General features: G+C 44.2%; 1 protein-coding gene across 11 annotated transcripts in view; it reads right to left on the reverse strand.

The window, feature by feature from the left end:
* The window catches only part of ST6GAL2 (ST6 beta-galactoside alpha-2,6-sialyltransferase 2), an 85,279-nt gene that overhangs the window by 30,069 nt on the left and 36,208 nt on the right, over positions 1–19,002 (reverse strand). For 10 of the 11 annotated variants that reach the window (XM_009443039.5, XM_063788771.1, XM_009443035.5 and 7 more), the window contains exons 2-4: positions 11,008–12,007; positions 2,073–2,170; positions 592–693 (exon numbers count right to left, since the gene is read on the reverse strand). In XM_009443039.5, the coding sequence (XP_009441314.1) occupies positions 592–693; positions 2,073–2,170; positions 11,008–11,950 (1,143 nt within the window). In that variant the 5' untranslated portion in view covers positions 11,951–12,007. 11 annotated transcript variants of the gene reach the window in all.

The raw sequence follows: 19,002 nt of genomic DNA on the forward strand, positions 1-19,002 counted from the left end.
CTTGTTTAGACAGGCAATGATTTACCAGAATGTCCCAAATATAACCTGTTTGTGTTTTTATGGCTAGTAATAAATTTGTTTCAGCCCTATTGCATAAAATTCAACAGATTCAGAAGCAGAGGCCAGAGGAACACACTCAAGAAGAGCCTGGAACAGGCCCCATTTAAATAAAAATGAGCTGTGGATTCACAAAGTTGAGATTTTCGTGCCATCACTTTCAATTTATTTCAAAAGGTCTTCCAACGACTTGAAAGGTAATGTAGCCCTATCACAATGAAACAATTCTGAGTTTAATCAGTCAACCCTTTAGTGTAACTAGAAATTTCTGAATATTTAGATATTCTACATTTGCCCCACCCGGCTGCCCTGCCCACCGATTCTGCACAAAAGCACTTTGGCATTAGATGACTAATGCTCACAAGTGTGCTACTGTAACTGGGTATCAACGTGGTGTTCACAGACATGCATTAAATTGATATTGATGGGTACTTTCATTGTCTGTCAAAGCTTAATCCTTGCCTTGCTCTTATGATTAATTAGTCAAAGCCATTGTCTGACCGTTGGGGTGGGCGAATCCAGGGAAACACTTACCAGGTTAAGATTTGCGGAATATGGGGCAGGGTCCCAGGCCACCAAAATGACGTCTTTATACAGTGAACTGTCAACGAAGTGATGGCTGGGGTTGGTCAGAATCTGCAAACACACAGAAAAACCATTTCAAAGCCAGGGTTTGGTTGTTAAAAATTGCATTTTAAAAAGAGGTGAAAATTAAAAAGAACTGGGGCAAGAAAAAGTTGGCTCAGACGTTGTATTTTCTTCTGGGGGAGGGAGAGAGGCAGGCATTGCATGCAGAAGCACTTAAAGAACGTTTGAGGAAATTACTTTTTTTTAAAAAAAGCACAAGTTCTGACATTTTCACCAGCAATGTACTCATGTCCAGTGGTATTGAATCCAGATCCTGAACGATGCAACTCCCTAGTTAATTCAAGCCGCACAACCTCTTCTACAATTGCCTTCACATGTAATTTGGAGACAGAGTTGCAGGTGTGGATGAAGTGAGTTCAGAAGGAGCCTCCAGGGTGCCAGCCGCAGCCTTCCCTCTGTGGCCCTACCTAGTTCTAAATGAGTTCTTCAATCTCAGCTGCCAATCATCTTTTTAAAATTATTATTTCAGGAAAAAACAACGTATTATTTTCCCTCAGTTTTAAGATACTTTTTTTTTTTTAACCATTATTACGATGTACTTTTTTCCTTCACATGTTAAAGTTTCTCAGTTAGAATGTATGTTACAAATGATATGTATTCTAATTTGGTGGCATTTACCTCCTCCTTTGTAAAAAGTTGTTATTAAATGAATGGCAGATTTTACAGTCAAATGACATCTCTGAATTAAGGAAATATGGTAATTGTTTCTTACCTTGTGGCAGGCTGCCTGGTGCAGTGAACTGTGCAGAAAGCTAATCTTTTGTTCTGTAAGCAACTCACCATAAATCACTCATCACCTCACTTTTTTCTACATATTTTGAAACTCCAGAAATTGTTGTGGTTTGTTCTGAGGATAATTTTGCTATAAATTTGCAAGGCATTCTCATTAAGAACGTGAAGAAACGAGGTATTTTCCTTTCCAATTAAACAATTCCTTTTCATTTTTTCAAATTTCCAAATGGCAGACTAAAGTTGCAAAGATCTCCTATGAACTCAGATTTTATACTTTGCTTTTCTCCCCTTTATCCTCTGCTTTCTTTACTGCCATTTCTTCTAAATTTAACTTTTGTCAGTTCACAAAATGCAACATGCTAAGTCTATGATTATAAATATATATTTCTATTTCTACTGATTTTTCCTTTTAATTTTATTCATTTCCTCCTATTCATGTCATGTCTAAATTCCCATTTCTCTGCAGTTTTCTTCATTAATTTCTATTAATTATAAGATTGATAGAAATAAACAAGTACCACGGTCATAATTAACCAGGTAACTTCTCTTCACTCATCCGGTTAAACTCATTTCTCTTCACTCATCCAGTTAAACCTAAGAAACATACATCCATGAAAGCACTCCATCTGTCTTACCTGCGAATTAATGATGCGTACGGTGGTTTTATTCCCAACATCTTTCTCATAACCACGTGTAGGAGCAGAGTTAAATCTCAAAACTGCATCATGAGAATCTAAGGGCACATAAGTGACAAGCTTACTTTTGTTCTCTGTAGAATCACATAGTCTAGGAAAAAATGTTAAAGCAAATCTTTCAATACCTGAAGCTAATTATACATCACCAATAAAGTTAAGATATCCCCACATGATTTTCAGAGAATTTACTCTTCACTGAGAATGAGATCTTGGCTGGAGGAAACATCAATATGGATATATACAGATATAAAATCTGTTCAATTATGGGCGAGACTGTATGATCTAAGTGATATTTAGATACTTGCTACCTTTTCAACATTCTTACAAGTGACATGCTTGATGCAGCCATTCTCCCAAAGCTTCCAATACATCTTGAGGGAGACAGTACTGGAGCAGATAAAGACACTAGAAAGCAAGGGCTACTTTTTGGGGCTGGTGTATGCTTAAAAAGAAAGCCAGCCCTTAAGCAGAGATTCTGCATGTCATGTTGAAGAAAGAAAGAAAGTCAGCCCTGACTTGGACGCAGCCTTACATACTGCCGCCGATGGCAAGAAGACCTGTGTGGGAGCAACCTTAAGAGCATTCTGCGTTAGCAGCAAGAGCCTGCTAGACCACCATAGCCCCTGAGGATGGGTGAGATGGAGAGACCACCAATGCCACCAGCTGCCAGGGCTCTTATGTTCTATAACCACACACCGTGCTTCACCAAACTTGAACTATGAATGCAACGTAAATCTACATCTCACTTCATTCAACTTGACAGCCCGACTTGCCCAAGTTCTCTGAATGCTGGGCTGGAAGGTCCTGGATGAAAACAAGGTACCCCTATCCTGGAGGCGGACAAGGAGGTGAAGAGTGGGACGCACAGGAAAGTGGGTTCACCTGATTCAGCATTGGGACTAGGGGATATGTTCCCTTTACAGAAGGCAGCCTATAAACATACATGCGTCTTGAAATTCCTAGAAACCAGCCTGAAGCCAGAGTCAATGAGCAAGAAAGCAATTTTCTAAGGGCCATCTTTAGCTTTAAATATCTCATGCAGATTCCAAGCTCGGCCTGGAGCAAGGACAGCGCCTGTCTGTGAGGGAGAGGTGAAAAGAGGGATTTCTGTCATGCCCAAGGGGAGCTGCATTTATAGTCCCCGAGCCCGCACAAATGCCTAAGGCAGCTGCCTTCTTCCCTGACTTCCTGCTATCTGCTCCTTTGGAGTTGTCTTCTTGCTCCCCAAATAGCAGAAACTCACCATGCATGCCCCCACTAAAGCAATGTTTAAAAAGGTGCCTTCACTGACAAACCCTAAACTTAAAAAAATTCAAATTCCAGCTTTAGCACCAAAATTAATTCACTTTTGGAACACGTGAATGCGTAAAGCGTAGGTTGCTGTGTCATCAAAACCCTGCAATGTTCTTTTAGGGGAAATTTTGCAGGAGTTGGCAAACTATGACCTTCTGGCCAAATCTGACCTGCCACTTGTTTTAGTAAATCAAGTTCCACCATAACACAGACACACTCACTGTACATGCTGTCTATAACTGCAGAGTTGAGTTGTTGAGACAGAGACAGAGATACAGTTCACAAAACAAAAAATATCTACTACCAGGCTCTGTAAAAAAGTCTGCCAATCTCTAGGTTCAACGGGATCTATTCTTCGTGTAAATGATGCCAAAATACATGAATGCCTCCAAGTTAAAACCAGTTCTTTACTTCACAATTTAAGGATTTGTTCATACTTGATTGAGGTAATGGAGTTCTTATTTATTTTTATTGAATAATGTTTTGTCAAAAAATTCAAATAATATCTGAGGTAGAAAAACTAGATTACCCAAAACAGTAGACTCTTGAAATTTATTGATAATCCAAACACTTTTTAGGCAGATGGAATATATCTACTGATATTTACCATACTAAAAAGTAAAACAGGGAATTTTAAAATGTCTCTTAATTTATTTTAAAATAGCTTTTTTTTCAATTTAAAAAACCTCTATATTTTCAAAATCCAAAAGAATACTGAGAAGACTGGCACCGTTTTAAATGTTTGCAAGTCTCTTTAAGGTCTGGTTTTTTAGAAAGTTGGTTTCTCACATCTGCTTTTGAATTCAACTTGTTGCAATATGTTGTTTTATTTGAAGTATATGAAGGCTCAGACACACTGTTGAATTGAGAGAGCTATTTAAAGAATCCTTCCAAAGAACTGTGAATATTCTTCTTTGATACCTAACAAAACTACGAGGGCTAGTTTCTTAGGGTTGGTTATAATTTGGAATCTGAAACCTATCAATGAACTTTTTGTGCTCTGTTACATTAAAACTTGTGGTCTATTTTTCTCTTAAGATGGATCTTTCACTCATGCATAATTGTATAATATTGTACAATGATCAGCTGAAAACTATCAGCTAGGCATAGTTATACATAAGTTATATATATATATAATATGTTAGATATTCCAAATAGTGATGCATTTTGTTATAAAGAGTTGAAACACTGGCTGGGCATGGTGGCTCATGCCTGTAATCCCAACACTTTGGGAGGAACAGGTGGGCGGATCATCTGAGGTTGGGAGTTCGAGACCAGCCTGACCACCATGGAGAAACCCCGTCTCTACTAAAAATACAAAAAAAAAAAAAAAAAAAAAAAATTAGCTGGGCGTGGTGGTGCACGCCTGTAATCCCAGCTACTCGGGAGGCTAAGGTAGAATTGCTTGAACCCAGGGGGCAGAGGTTGCAGTGAGCCAAGATTGCACCATTACACTACAACCTGAGCAACAGGAGCAAAACTCCATCTCAAAAAAAAAAAAAAAAAAAAAAAGAATTGAAACACCACATTGATTAGTATCACCATGGAGTTCCCCAGTTTTTAAAGTCTGGAAAACTTCCAAGTTCATGGTTCAAAGCTTGAATTTTATCATTGGCAACAAATACTATCAGTTATTTTCCTAAAAGTGACAGGCTCGCTTGATTCCTTTTTGAGAATATATCTGCCAAATATCCAAGTCTGAATAATTGACGTTTCTTTTCAAGTTAAAATTGTATTTCATGAAAAAAGTGGCTAGTTCGGCTCACAGTGCAATTACCCAAGGGCTTTTCCTTTGTGAACTGGCACACATAAGTGCTTTTCTCCTATTTCCCCATGTGCCCCACTGAATCTGAAAAACACGTGTATTCAAAGGTTGAGCTTTGGGTTCTGCTGCTCTGACTTGTGCTAAGAAGCCCCAGTCTCATGCATCATTCATTGTGTTTGTACCACCAGTGCAAATGTCAACAACTGAAAGGAAAAGAACTCTGAGTATACTTACCAGAATAGTTTTTTCTCATGGACCCTCGAAAGGGCCTTGCAAAGGCTAAGGGTAAGCTTAGATCTCACTGTTCCCACTGCTAAGCTAGGGAAACCCTCTGGTTGCAGACAGTGAGAGGAGACTCCACTAGCGAGGTGACTGCAGGTGCTGGGAGGGAATCAGCCCTAAGCCAGAGAGGAAGTGTGATGCCAGCAATCCTCAATCTCAGTTCTCTCCAAACCACGCTACCCACCCCTCAGACACAGCCTACCCAAGGGCCTCAAGCAGTGGGTGCATTTCTATTATTTGACTAATAAATCTGAATTAATTGCATCACCCTTGAAAACATCCCAGCATTTAAATGCCCATTGTCTTCTTGTGGAGCTGTGCTCTAAACCATCCAAGGACTTCACGAGGCACAGGGCACAGAAAGATAACGCAGTGTAATTCCTTTGGAGGTGGTATTAGTCTGCAGAGTTAAAAGGCCACTTGCGTGGAGAGGGCAGGGAGGCAGGGTCATGTAGGCTTGTGGCTAGGCCCAGTGCAAGCCCTCTATGAACAGCCACTACGAGCAGCGTGGGGTTGGGATGGAAGGGGAGGGTGCGCTGAGACTGTCTCTCACACAGACACATTTTGTAAACGTACACCTGGCTGTGCATTCCTTGATAATGCACTGTGAGAACAGAAGCTGTCCATTCATATTTAGAAAAAAAGGAATAGGTCAGACGGCAAATACAAGGGGAAGAAAGTCAAGTTTCATTTCTGGAGAAGGCATTTCCAGGCCAGAACCATGCTGTGTTGTCCTTGAGAATGGAGCCAGACAAGTGCATCCATGGAAGGAAAATTAAAGCCCTTCAAGGAGCTGCTGGGCCAGCACCCGGTCACTGCCCTGCCCCAGGCCCCATTCACCACATCATCCCCCTCTCCTACACTGATGAGAAAATTCAAACAGCAGGAGAGCAAGCCTCCAGTCACTAGAGAATGGCCTGCCTGGGATTGGACAAAGCATCGCTTTGGGAGCTCCGTCACCCTGGGAGCCCTGTTTCTTCCCAGGACCTGTAACCCTCACCTCTTGATGTACTTCCCTTGCACCCTCAAGTCCAGGCTCTGGAGTGATCTCTCTACAGTGACTATCTGCAATGGCTGCACATCATGGGCACAGGGGTGAGAGCTAGTGTTTCTGGAGACCCAGACTGGGGTTTGAATCCAGACTCTGCACATGCGACTGGAGGTACCTTCATTTCCTTATCTGTAAAATGGGAACAAAGTTATCTATCACTTAGGGTTGTAAGGTTTACAACAGTTAGCACACAAAAAGCACTTTGGGTTGGGCACATTGGCTCACACCTGTACTTCCAGCACTTTGGGAGGCCGAGGCGAGCAGATCACTTGAGGTCAGAAGTTCAAGACCAGCCTGGCCAACATGATGAAACCCCATCTCTACTAAAAACACAAAAATTAGCCGGGTATGGTGGCGCGTGCCTGTAATCCCAGCTACTCGGGAGGCTGACGCAGGAGAATAGCTTGAGCCTGGGAAGTGGAGGTTGCAGTGAGCCAAGATTGTGCCACTACACTCCAGCCTGGGCAACAGCGGGAGACTCCATCTCAAAAAAACAAAAAAACAAACAAAAAAAAACCAAGAGCATTTTGAACAGGGCCTTGTCTGTACTATAAGTGGTACCTGATTTCAATTAAGTGAAGTCTAATTTTCATAGAGTGGCTTGCAAGGGCATCCAGGAAGATGATCTGCCTTCCAAGCCTGCTTCTCTCTTCTGTCCCTACGAGCCCATGTACTCCCTGTAGCTCTCACCACCTGCACAACATGCTGATTCTCACTTCCATATGATGCTGGGCCTTCAGCTTGGTCTCCTCTCCCTGGAGCAGTCTTTACCAATCTCTTCTCTCTACCAGCCCTCAGGGGAGTTAGGAATCCGTTGTCATTTCTGCCTTGTCAGCCTACATATCTCTCTGTCCTTCTCCAACCCACAACACTGGAATTGTCTGTTTACCACTGAAGTGTGCCAGTATGGATAGTTGAGCCTGTGACCTATTCATTTTTGTGTCTAGCCCGGGATCTGGTGGAGAGTTGGTGATGAATAAATAATGCTAATTGGATGAGTATATGGACTGCTTTCTTCTTTCTTGCTTTTTTAAAAGGTAACAGGACATGTCAAATCTCAAGCCCTCTCCACCAGTCTATGCATCCCACCCCTAGTCTCTCCCTCCATGTCCCATTTCCCATGCACTTGCCAGAATTCGAGTTTCAGGTACACAGATCTTGGTTTCCCACATGAAGGCTATTACTGGTGGTTCAGAGCAGACCTTTCTCCTCTGTAACATGTTTCCACATGAATGCTAGTAGCACTGCATAGAAGCAAATTATTATTGCTTATATGCATGGGTGAAAACAGATCATCTTATAACTCTAGGAAAGAATGATCCAGGTTTCCAAAACAATTAGTTTGTTTTTCAATAACATATTCACAGTGGAAGTGTTTACAACTGCTCTACTTTTCTAACCAAAACCAATTCCATTGTGTGACCCAGTTCCAACAGAAGGGTAGGGGGATGGGGGCTGCACTGCCAGTGGAGCAAACACCAGGGGGAGCGAAAGGGCAGCCAGTAAGCAAACCTGAGACTGACTGGGTCTCCCTTTGACATCAGCATAGAGAGGGGTCCTCCTGGCAGAACATAGGTAGGGCTGATAAGCACTGATCATCTGAGACACTTCCTAGCTCTGCCTTCAATTTTTCATAAGATCGTGATCTTTGTTAAGTCTTTTGATCTTCATTTAGCCAATTCACAAGTAGATACTTAGGGGCCAACACGAATTTAGCTACACCATGCCCCCAATATTCTAAGCTGCCTGAAGGAATTTGCTGCCAGAGTTTGTTTATATTCTGCAAGCCATTCATAACTATGTGGGTTTGCTTGCATATATTCAGGTGAACAGGAAGGAGCGAGGTCGGCACCTGGCATGTACACTACTGATGCTGAGATACCAACTTATACAAATGAAACTTTTTGTTTATACAAATTGAGCCATGCTATGGTTACATGTTCTTAAAATAGTAGATACAAAATCTGATCCAAACGACCCTAGACAAAACAATAAAGAGAATTTTAAAGAAATTTCCAGGCATGTTCTTCAGTTGTGATTCTACAGTTCTAATCATAAAGACTCATGCAAGTGCATGCCAAATAAATTAGATTTGGATACTAGAAATTAACAAAGATATAACTGGCATTTCAAGTTTCCCAGAAACATGGACTTCTCAGCGTCTTTCATGTTCTCTTCCAAATTGTAAACAGAGTTTACAAGATTCTGGTCAGGGATATTTATGCAGAAAAAAAGAACGAGGGACTGCTCACTGACATGCAAGAGCAATCCAGATCTTCACCTCTGATGCAGAGGTGTTTAAAACAAAACCAAACCGGAAGCAAGTTACTGCCTGCTTCAAGCATAATACTTAAATTCCTTCTCCACATTATTAATATTGGCTCTCAGAAATGAGAAAGAACTGTGGTGTTATTTCACCCCAGGGACCTCTACACCACTGCTTCTTCTTAATAAATTGCAGGCTGCTCTGCTCCGGCTTTGGCTACAAGCTTATATGACACATGGACTGTGTTATTATGAGCCTGCTGTAATGTCAGCACAGGGACACAGGTACCCCAGACCTTGATTCCAGACTCACTGTCTTGTTTTTTTTAACTTTAAAAATATTTCTCATTCAGCCTCATGCCCAAGGACTTCTGCTGAGCTGAGATCTGGGCTTCTGAGCCTGCCTACAGTGGCTTCACCCTATTCCGAGAGAACTCTGGAACATAGGCCACTCTTCAAGGACACAGAACAACTAATGGATCCGCTTAAAATGAAGACAACAAAGATTACTTATTTGCAAAGAGGGAGCAACACTCCCTGAATGTCACTTCCAGACCAGTTATGCCCTAACAACGCCTACTGTGAGAGTGTACAGGACATGATTGTTTTATATCTGGACTTGAGGCTGACGCTGTATTTGACTCACATTTGTTTTACTGCTCCTAGTACAGAATCAAGCACATATTAGGGGCTAAACACATATTTGTCAAATGAATGAGCCTAAAGGGCCAAGCTGCTTGCTGACTGGTCTAGCAGTGGAATTAGCCTGGGAAGAAGGGGAGTTTCGAGAGCAAAGGGATCTGAAACTGCTGAGGGAGAGCCCAGCTATGGCAACACGAGAGCCTGGGTATCTCTGGCAAGACAGGGTGAGAGTCTGGGGCAGGTGGGGAAATGAATGTGATCCAGCGAGGAAGGGGAATTCTGAGGAGAGCCAATGCAGGCCCATCTGGTGCAGAACCTACACCACTCCGCAGGAGGGAAACGTATTTGAACCCTGCCATGCCCCCATCAATCAAAAAAGATTAGAACTGGTATTTTACTTGAAAACTAGGAAGAAATAGTGATGGCTAATGTTGTGTGCCATCTTGGCTAGGCCACAGTGCCCAGCTTGTTGGTCAAACACTAGTCTAGATGTTGCTGGGAAGGTGTTTTAAAGATGTGATTAACAGTTAAATCACTAGACTTTGAGAAAAGCAGACGACTCTCAAAATGCAGGTGCGCTTCCTCAAGCCAGGTGAATGCTTTAAGAACAAAGACTGAAGTTTCCTAAACAAGAAACAATTCTGCCTCAAGACAGCAACACAGAAACTCTGCCAGAGTTTCCCATCTGCTGGGCTGCACTACCTATTTCAGACTTGCCAGCCTTCACGATCATGAGAGTCAAGTCCTTAAAATAAATCTGTCTCTGTATAGACACATATCCTCTTGGTGTGAGTCTCTGGAGAACCCTGACTGATACAGGAGCTGGGAAACAGATGTGCTCCAGGGCTCTTGACAGGGATGTGAAGACAGAGCCTGGCAGGGAGGGAGGAAGACCAGGTGTTGCATGTTATTTACCATCTTGGAGAAGGTCCCTGGTAGGTGCACTGGCAGTGCCCCAAAGGTTGGATTTGCGCCAACAGTTGGGAGGCCGGAACTTATTCTCCCATGGGAAAGATGTTCCCAACGGCAGCTGGGCTCTTCTCAGAGCCCACAGTAACCAATATTATCTTCATGCACCCTGCTTTTTGGAGCTGACGCCCTGATTGGGCAGCTTCTGCTTTCTTGCCTCCTCCTCTTGTTCCCTTCCCATATTCCCACGGCAGGATGGGTTCACCGGGCTTTCAGGGGCCACAGCCTGGGGGCATATCCATGCAGACTGCGGTTTCTATGGGATACGAAGTCTGAACAATGAGAAGGACGCCGGGGGCAAAGGGCGGCGCTTTCCTTCCACTGCCTACTGGCATCAGCTATGGGGAGGACCCTTCCTGCTCCCTAGCATTCCCCAAATCCCTGCTCTAAGAGTCTCCCGAAGAGTACTTCTGCTGTGACCCCAGGCAGACTCATTCTGTGCCAGCAATGGGAAAGCACCTGAAGAATCTCCAGCTAATATTAGGAACACCTGGTGCGGAGACCCCAGCTTGCCCCGTCAGAGTTCCAGAGGCGCGCTCAGAAAGAACCGGCCCCCAGGGACACACTGGCTCAAGACAGGGCGACCTGGTCCCCCCGCTGAGACCTACCTATTTCCTCGCCCAAGGAAGAGTTGAGGATTGCGCCTGCAGACATGACGACAGCGCAGCTGCGCAGGCCGCGGGGGTGCAGCTGGCTCAGGGGCACGGCGGGCACCAGGCGCCGCCAGCCCAGCGCAGAAAAGGGCGCCTCGGTGCCGTCCAGCGTCCGCACGCGCGCGCGGCTCCGCAGCTGGCACAGCAGCTGTGCCCTGCTCAGCCCGGCCTCCCGCTTCCCGCGGAAGCGCACCCCGTGCTTGTTGGCCGTCAGGTAATCCTTCATCGCCTTCTGCAGGCGCGGGTTCAGCATTTTGGAGGAGACGTTCCCCTTCCAGAGCCGGTACAGGAAGGCCCTGGACATGGAGGAGTACAGCCTGTCGCCGTCGTCGCCCTCCTCCAACACGTGGCTCCTTCTCTGCCTCCGGTGCCTCTTCTTCACCCGCCTCCTCTGGACCTGTGCAGCCGGAAAAGCCCCCTCCCGCGGGCCTGGCTCCCCGGGGGAAGGGAATCCCAATGTCCCCTGAGAGTGGCTGTGCCACCCTGGCTGACCAGCAGCAAAAAAGTAGTCGTCATCCTCCGGGTAGAAAGCACTTTGAGATTTTCTCCCCACCTGGGATGAAAAAAACTCTTTATGTTCAAACCCATCTTGGGACTGGGCCCATTTCTGCAGGTCTCCAGGCCCCGCATGAAAGGAACCGGCTGGGTGGGCGCGGGGCAGCGCCTGGCGTGCGTCCAGGCCCCCAGGCGGGGAGGGCTCATGCGCGGCGCCCATGATGGCCCGCTGCTTCCCCTGCACCGGCAGGAGCCTCCTGGTCTCCAGGAAGGAGAGGGAGCTGGGTACAGGCTCAGCGGGGTTGCTGTCGGTGAAGTAGATGAAAATCAGCAAAAAGAGGAGCCCCCAAGCGAATATTCCGAAAAGCATTCGTTGTCTCCATTGCTTCAAGTGTGGTTTCATGGCAGGTCTCTGCGGTCAGCACCTTGTGTCTTAATGCAGATGGGTGGCAGAATGAACCTGAAAAACAGCCAGATGGCAGTTAGCCAACATGGGGCATCTGCTCAGATGCTGCTGGGGACATTCTATCTTGAGCAGTGTTTCTGTAGGTGGTGGGGTGGGGTTGTAGAAGGGGCACTAGAAACCAGAATCATCCAGGAGTTTTAGCTAAATCCAGGTGTCATATCTGTCCCCCTCCCCGCCCCCCACCTCCCACCAACCTCTGCAAAACAAAGGATCTCGCCATCTCAGGTGAGTCTTTGGAGAGAGGCGATGGATGAGTGTATACTTGCAAAATCCTCCCCATGTGACTCAGGGACACATCTGCCTTCCCACTTTGATAGACAGTAGTGCCCCTGCCCACAAGTTCCCCCTACTTCTGAGATTATAAAATTCCAATTTGATAAAGCAAAGCCAGAGAGGTAAGCATGGTTTGCCCTCTTTTGTCTGCTTATCAGACCACCGAAAGCTCAGAGCTCATAGATTTTACAGCAGCGCTGCTGTGCACTTCTAAGGAGTGACAACCCTATCTGATTCTTCCTGTTCTCCCCAGTCTGGAAGGCTGCCTAGAACATACCAGAAGTCCACTGATGGCACTGAATAAAGCAATGCTTCAGTGACTGTGTCTGTGGGTGAATGTTATTTCAGGGTGCCTGTTGTCTTCAACAATGCCCCCAAGACTACCCTCCTACTTCACCCTTACCGTGAACTTTTGGTGAGATAAGAGGGAAGTACATTAAAACTTGAAATAGGAGGAGAGATGAGGAGAGAGCTTGCTGATTCTAGACGAGACTCAGAGAAAGGGTAACAAAAGGGGCAGAGATGAAAAGTAAGATACAATGAAAGAGAATGAACCTCTCCTCTGTACAGCATTGCAACTAATATGTATTGCTATGTGGGAAGCACACAGCACTTAGAACCAAAGGAAACACAAAAACATTAATAAGAAATGCTCCTAACTTCAGGAACTTAAGCAAAGTCCTGGAAAGGGAAAATAACCTAAGGTATGTTTGTGGAATAATAACTAAGCTTGCTGGAACTTCAAGCTGAGCACCAAACCAAGCACAGGCAGATATTCAATAAATATTGGCTGGGTAAATGATCTGAGCTTGTGTTTGTGTGTGTTTTGCAGAGGGCCTTGTGTGTCTGTGGCTATGATGGGTGTTTTGGTGGGGGTGCTGGAAGAAGAAGCAAGACCATTTGGGGAAAACATAATTGGAAAGCTATCCTCTTCCAGCTGTGGAGGGTGTGGAGTGCCTACCTGGATGTCTGGGGCACATGCCGTATAAGAAACAGGGAGAGAGTGAAGTTCTGAGAGCAAAGGAGTTATGCATTGGTTCCATGGGCTTTCAGGAGATTCCTTGGTGGTAAGTAAGGTAGAGAAGAGTGCAGGGAGGCAACACAGACTGCAAGGAAGTCGTTAGTAGAAATCAGATACTCAGAAAGTAGGGTGATTCTGAGGGGAGGGTCTGCCAGGGGAAATGTGTGACCCCCACGCTCCTTCCCCAGTACAGGCTGACCAATGCCAAAACACAAAGGCATGTAGGGCATGGCTGTAATACAATGGTTGTGCTTTCACTAAAAAAGATAGGAACTGAAATCAAAATGAATGTTCCTACCTCAACGTGGTCACCTTGGGAAGTCATACAATGTCGCTGGTGGGAAAGGACATGCTAAACTAAGAAAACTACATTCCTTTTGTGGCTCTATGGCAGGTTAAAGGTGGACACAGATTCTTTGACCCTCCACCCAGAGAGAGGCAGGTTCTGTGTCTCCCGCTATTAAATAAGGACAGGCTCGATGACTGCTTGGACTAGTAGAATATGGCGGTGGTGATACTATGCCAGCTACCAGGCCCAGGTCTAGCATTTTCCACTTTCTGCCTCTCAGGACATTCACTCTGGGGGAAGCCAGACACCAGTGAAGACATATCCCTAAGCTTAGCCCAGCATGCATCGAGGAAGCCCAGGCTAGGAAAGTCCACGTGGAATGAGAGATACCCAGCCAGCCCCAAGCTGTTCCAGCCGTCCCAGCCATCCCAGCCCAGGCACCAAATGTGAAGCGCAAAGAAGTCATTCTGGATGTCCAGTCTGTTGCACTTTCCGATGACTCCATCTCCAGCCAACATCTGACTGCAACCCCATGGAAGACCGGATAGGAGAGCCGGTCAAGCCCAGTCAGTCAACGGTGAGTGATAATGATAGATTGTTGTTCTAAACCACGAAGTTATTTTTTATTTGTTTTGTTTGAGATATGTATAGATGTGTATAAATACATTTATATACCTATATATGTATTTGTTTTAAATTTTAGATTCAGGGGTACATGTGCAGGTTTGTTACAGGGGCATATTGCACGATGCTGAGTAAACTCCTACATTTTAAGGTGATTTGTTACATCAGAAGATCACTGGAACAGGTTCTAATGGAAATGTTAAATAAGTTCCAGAAATCATCAGCAACATATACAACTATCTTATACCCATAATAATTAAAAAGAAAAATTAAGCCAAAAAGAAGAAGTCCTAAAAATGCTTCCAACAATTGCAACATTTTCAGATAAGACTCTAGCATCTCAGAGGGATTCTACAAAATGCAACATTCGCTTACATGTATAAATTGTGGCTTTTAAACTGTGTTTACTTTATTTTGTATTCACATGAGAGCAAGGCTATAGATTTTATATACAGTAATACATCAAACCTACATAGACAGAATATACTTTAACCAAGCCGGAACCACAGATGCCAAGAAGCGAGCATAGAAGAATTAATACCCGCAGTTAGATTACTATATATACAGGTCTGTGGTTAGCACTTGTTCTGGATTATTTTATTTGGTCTTTCCAGCATCGAATTAGATAGGAAATACTGTCATAGCCATTTTCTAGATGAGGGAACTGAGTCCCAGAGCAATTAAGTAACTTGCCCAGGACCACAGAGCTAGCAAGCAGCAGATATTACATGCAAATCCATCTGCTTCATCCTATGGCTCACACCTTTCACAGTAAGTTCTGATTCCATGTGGTCATACAAACCAAGGCTACCTTTTCTAAATTTACACTCCCCAAACTATCTGTGGTGAAGGGTAATTTTTCCCCCAAATTGTCACTGTGTGATATTTTAATATTTCCATTTCTGAATGTCTTGGCATTGTACAATTGCTATAAAAGTTTCTAAATGCCTGCTCTCAAGTTCTGTAAACATCTTACCAGGAACTGGTAATGAACAGTTGTGGATGTGCATTAGTCTGGGCCCACACTTTGAGTAGCACCTTCCACATGATCTGTCTAACCTGTCCACCCAGGGACAGTGCTTTGAGCTGTAATGACCAACATAAAGGTCTAGAAGCTGTTTCTAATATTTCAAGAATTCTATTAAGAAATTGCAAAATTATCCTTAATAAAAGTTATTCTGTTGCATCCCACTGGGTGCACTGCAGTGTAATTCTGACACTTGCTACTGGGAGTTAGTGTAGACCCCATGTGTTAAGGGCTCAGGCCTCCAGGAGACTGCCCTCGTTTCACATGCCAGCTGTGTGGATTTGCATGTAATTATCTGCTGCTTGCTAGCTCTGTGGTTCTGGGCAAGTTACTCACAAGTTACTCAAAGCCACTCACACTTTTAACTGTTCAACTACCAATCCCCAGACTCTAGGACACCCTTCAGGTTCGATAATTTGCTAACATGACTAACAGAAGTCAGGAAAGTACTAGATTTATGGCTATGGTTTTATTGTAAAGGATGCACACAGGGTGAGATCTGGGGGAGATGCAGTTCCACCCTCTTTCCCTGTGGAATCTGAGTGTATCACCCTCCCAGCACATCAGTGTGTTCATGAACCAGAAGCTCCAGTGAACCCCAGAATCTAGAGTTGTTATTAGGGTTCCTATTAGATAGGCATGATTGATTAAATCACTGGCCATGTGAGTGAACTTAATCTCCAGTGCCACTCTTCTCCCTGGATGTCGGGCAGCCCAAAGTTCAAAAAGTTCAAACCCCGTAATTTCTTTTTCTTTTTCTTTTTTCGAGACAGAGTCTCGCTCTGTCGCCCAGGCTGGAGTGTGCAGTGGCACGATCTTGTCTCATGGCAACCTCTGCCAACCGGGTTCAAGTGATTCTCCTGCCTCAGCCTCCTGAAACCCTGCAATTTCATCTGGTTGATCCTTCTGGTGATCAGAGCCCAAGCTGAAGCTATCTGAGGGCACAAAGTGAGTTCCCTCATTAGCAGAATGAAAACAGTCCTATCGCTAAGGAAATTCCAAAAGTTTTAGAAGTTCCATGCTGGGAATACCAAGGCTGCAGCAGCTGATTTAAAAGACAGTCTTTTTGTTTCTGACTGGTAGTCACCATTTCCTGGTTTCCCTGCACTGAGCAACAGCTCTGGTGGGCAACTAAAAAATGAGAAATGCAGGTTTCTGATTTCCGCATTTGCTCCAGAAAATGTTTTTTAAAAACAAAGGCAAAGATGAGATGTGTGCACAGTGGTGGGAAGTGAAACAACAAAAACAAAGCTTTGACCTGTTGGGAGGAGCTCAAAATCTCTGGCCTAGAGGGCTTGGGGCTGAGAGCCAGTGCCCGCCGCCACACCAGATAATCTAATATGACCTTGGTTTGACGAGTCAAGAAGCCGCAGGAACTTGAGCTGAGAAAGTGAACTTGGGAAATTTCGTGGCAGGATTCAAATGATCAGATGTAAAATTAAATAATTCAAAATTAAAATAATTCAAACTTAAAGCTATTGGAACTCAAAATTATCTTGAGCCTTGGGAGGAATGTGGCTATGTAGCCTGCGTCAGACAGCTGCAACTTCTGCCTTTTTGTTCCTGCAAATAATTAGAAAGACCAAGCAGCGCCAGAGATAAGACCCTCTCAGATCACTGCACCTCCTCATGGAATAATAAAGTATTCTTGCTTAAAATGGAACAATCTGTAACCAATCAAACAGCTGTGGCATATATACCTGGTCTTGTATGGAAAATGCTGTGATTCTGCTGCTGGAACTTCTCTGACTCTGCCTATATAATCAAAACTTTAACTTCTCTGTTTTGGAAACACTGACCCCATTCATCTGCAGTTGGTGCTTTCCCAGGTGGCCAGCCTCAAGCTTTGCGCTCAAATAAACTCTGTACTTAATCATATTTCCTGAACCTCATTATTTAAGGTTGACACAGATGTAAACTGAAAATAAATTCCTAAGCGCCTCAACTGACCCAACAGACCCCCTCATGGCCAGATGGACCCCAGAGAAACATGAAAAACTGAATTTCCAGTCATGACTGGAAGGGAGGTCAGACAGGCCTCCATATATTCCCTCTCCCTTTGATATGTGGACACAACTGACCAGGATTAATATTAAAATAGACATCATAAGCTGACCAAACTCTTTGTGGCGATAAGATGCCAAATTCCAACCTGACTCTGGTATAGCATCACGTGACAGAAGACCCTGAAGGAAATCAAAATATTTTACCCCAAAATATATTTCTTTGACATATTTTGAAATGGCCATGCAAAGCTGCCTTTTGTGGGGGAAATTTGCATTGGTAGAGAATCTCCATTAATGCAGCCTACCTTTCCCCTTCTAGGCCTTTCCTGGACCTAGGAGAGATTAAATGTGAGTGTAACACCTTTAAGTTCCCAAAAGAGACATGTACCATCTATCCTCTCTGAAGGATACTACCTATGAGGCATCATCTCTATAACAAGAATCTTGGCTTCCACAACCCCTCTTAACTCAAGCATTTATTTCTATTGACTTCAAGCCTTGAGACAAAGCTTAACTCTTTCAACCAACTGCCCATCAGAAAATCTTTGAATGTACCTATGACTTATAAACCCGCATTTCAAAATATCCCACCACTTTAGGCTAAACCAATGCACACCTTTCATGTATTGATTAATGATTTTATCTACAATGCCTGTCTCCCTAAAGTGTGTAAAACCAACCTGTGACCCAATTGCCTCGGGCACACGTTCTCAGGACTTCCTAAGACTGTTCCCTGGGCCATGGTCACTCACATTGGCTCAGGTTTAAATATTTTACAGGGCTTTTGTGTCTTTCTCTGCATCAACACAGACATAGCCTCCATTACATGAAAACGCCTAGTTTCTACCCAGAAGAAACTACCCTTGTTTGTCATGGGGAGATGACATACGGGAAAGGAAGGGAGAAGAATGAGAGGGTGTCAGAGGACACAAATAAAGAGAAGAAGCACCTGGCAGGATAGAGGGGGCTGCGTCGGTGCCAGGACCCTGTGGCAGAGTTTGCTCTCTCTGCCCGCTGTGCTGGGAAGTAGAAAGAAGCAGGATTTGTGAAGCTCTCTGAGCATCTTTAAAGGAGTAATACAATGCAAAGAATGAAGACTCTTCATTAGGTGGAGCTTAAGTGGCTTCTAATGCACAGGAATAATAGGAAGGAGTGGATTTGCTGCACTGCCTCAATTTGTGATTAGGTCTCAACTTTTAATAATCCAAAAGCCTCCACTGCAGCCTCTGGAGCTGCAAACCTTCTGCTGCCAATTGAGAGAACATTCTCCAAAATGATTAAGTCTCAAGGCAATGTCAAATCCTCTGCTAGCAAAATGCTACAGAAATCACGATCTGCATCATGGGTCTCAGTCATCAGCATATCTGTAACAAATCCAGGTTAGAGAGAGGCAAGGGACATCATCAATGTTACAGCCCTGGATCATCGTTTTCCTTGAAATGACCATAAGCCTAATAGGAAGGCTCGGCTAAGCAAGAGAAAACACATCTTTTCCTCTGATATAGTATATCTGAAATATTATAATTATACAGCTTAAAGAAAGTCGTCAGTAATACTCACTGCCATATCCCATCATTAGCTGGTGTGATATAAATGACATCGGGGGATATAAGAGGCCCATCAGGCAAATCATCTATCCCCAGGCACCAATGGGACAGTGCTCCTTAATCACACCTTCACATGTGCTTTGTCTACGATGGTTTAAGTGACTGGGGCTGTCGAGTTCTTGCCAGTTTTCCCCTGGGAAGA

Source organism: Pan troglodytes, chromosome 12 (genome assembly GCF_028858775.2).
Source record: "Pan troglodytes isolate AG18354 chromosome 12, NHGRI_mPanTro3-v2.0_pri, whole genome shotgun sequence".
Taxonomy (NCBI): Eukaryota; Metazoa; Chordata; class Mammalia; order Primates; family Hominidae; genus Pan; species Pan troglodytes.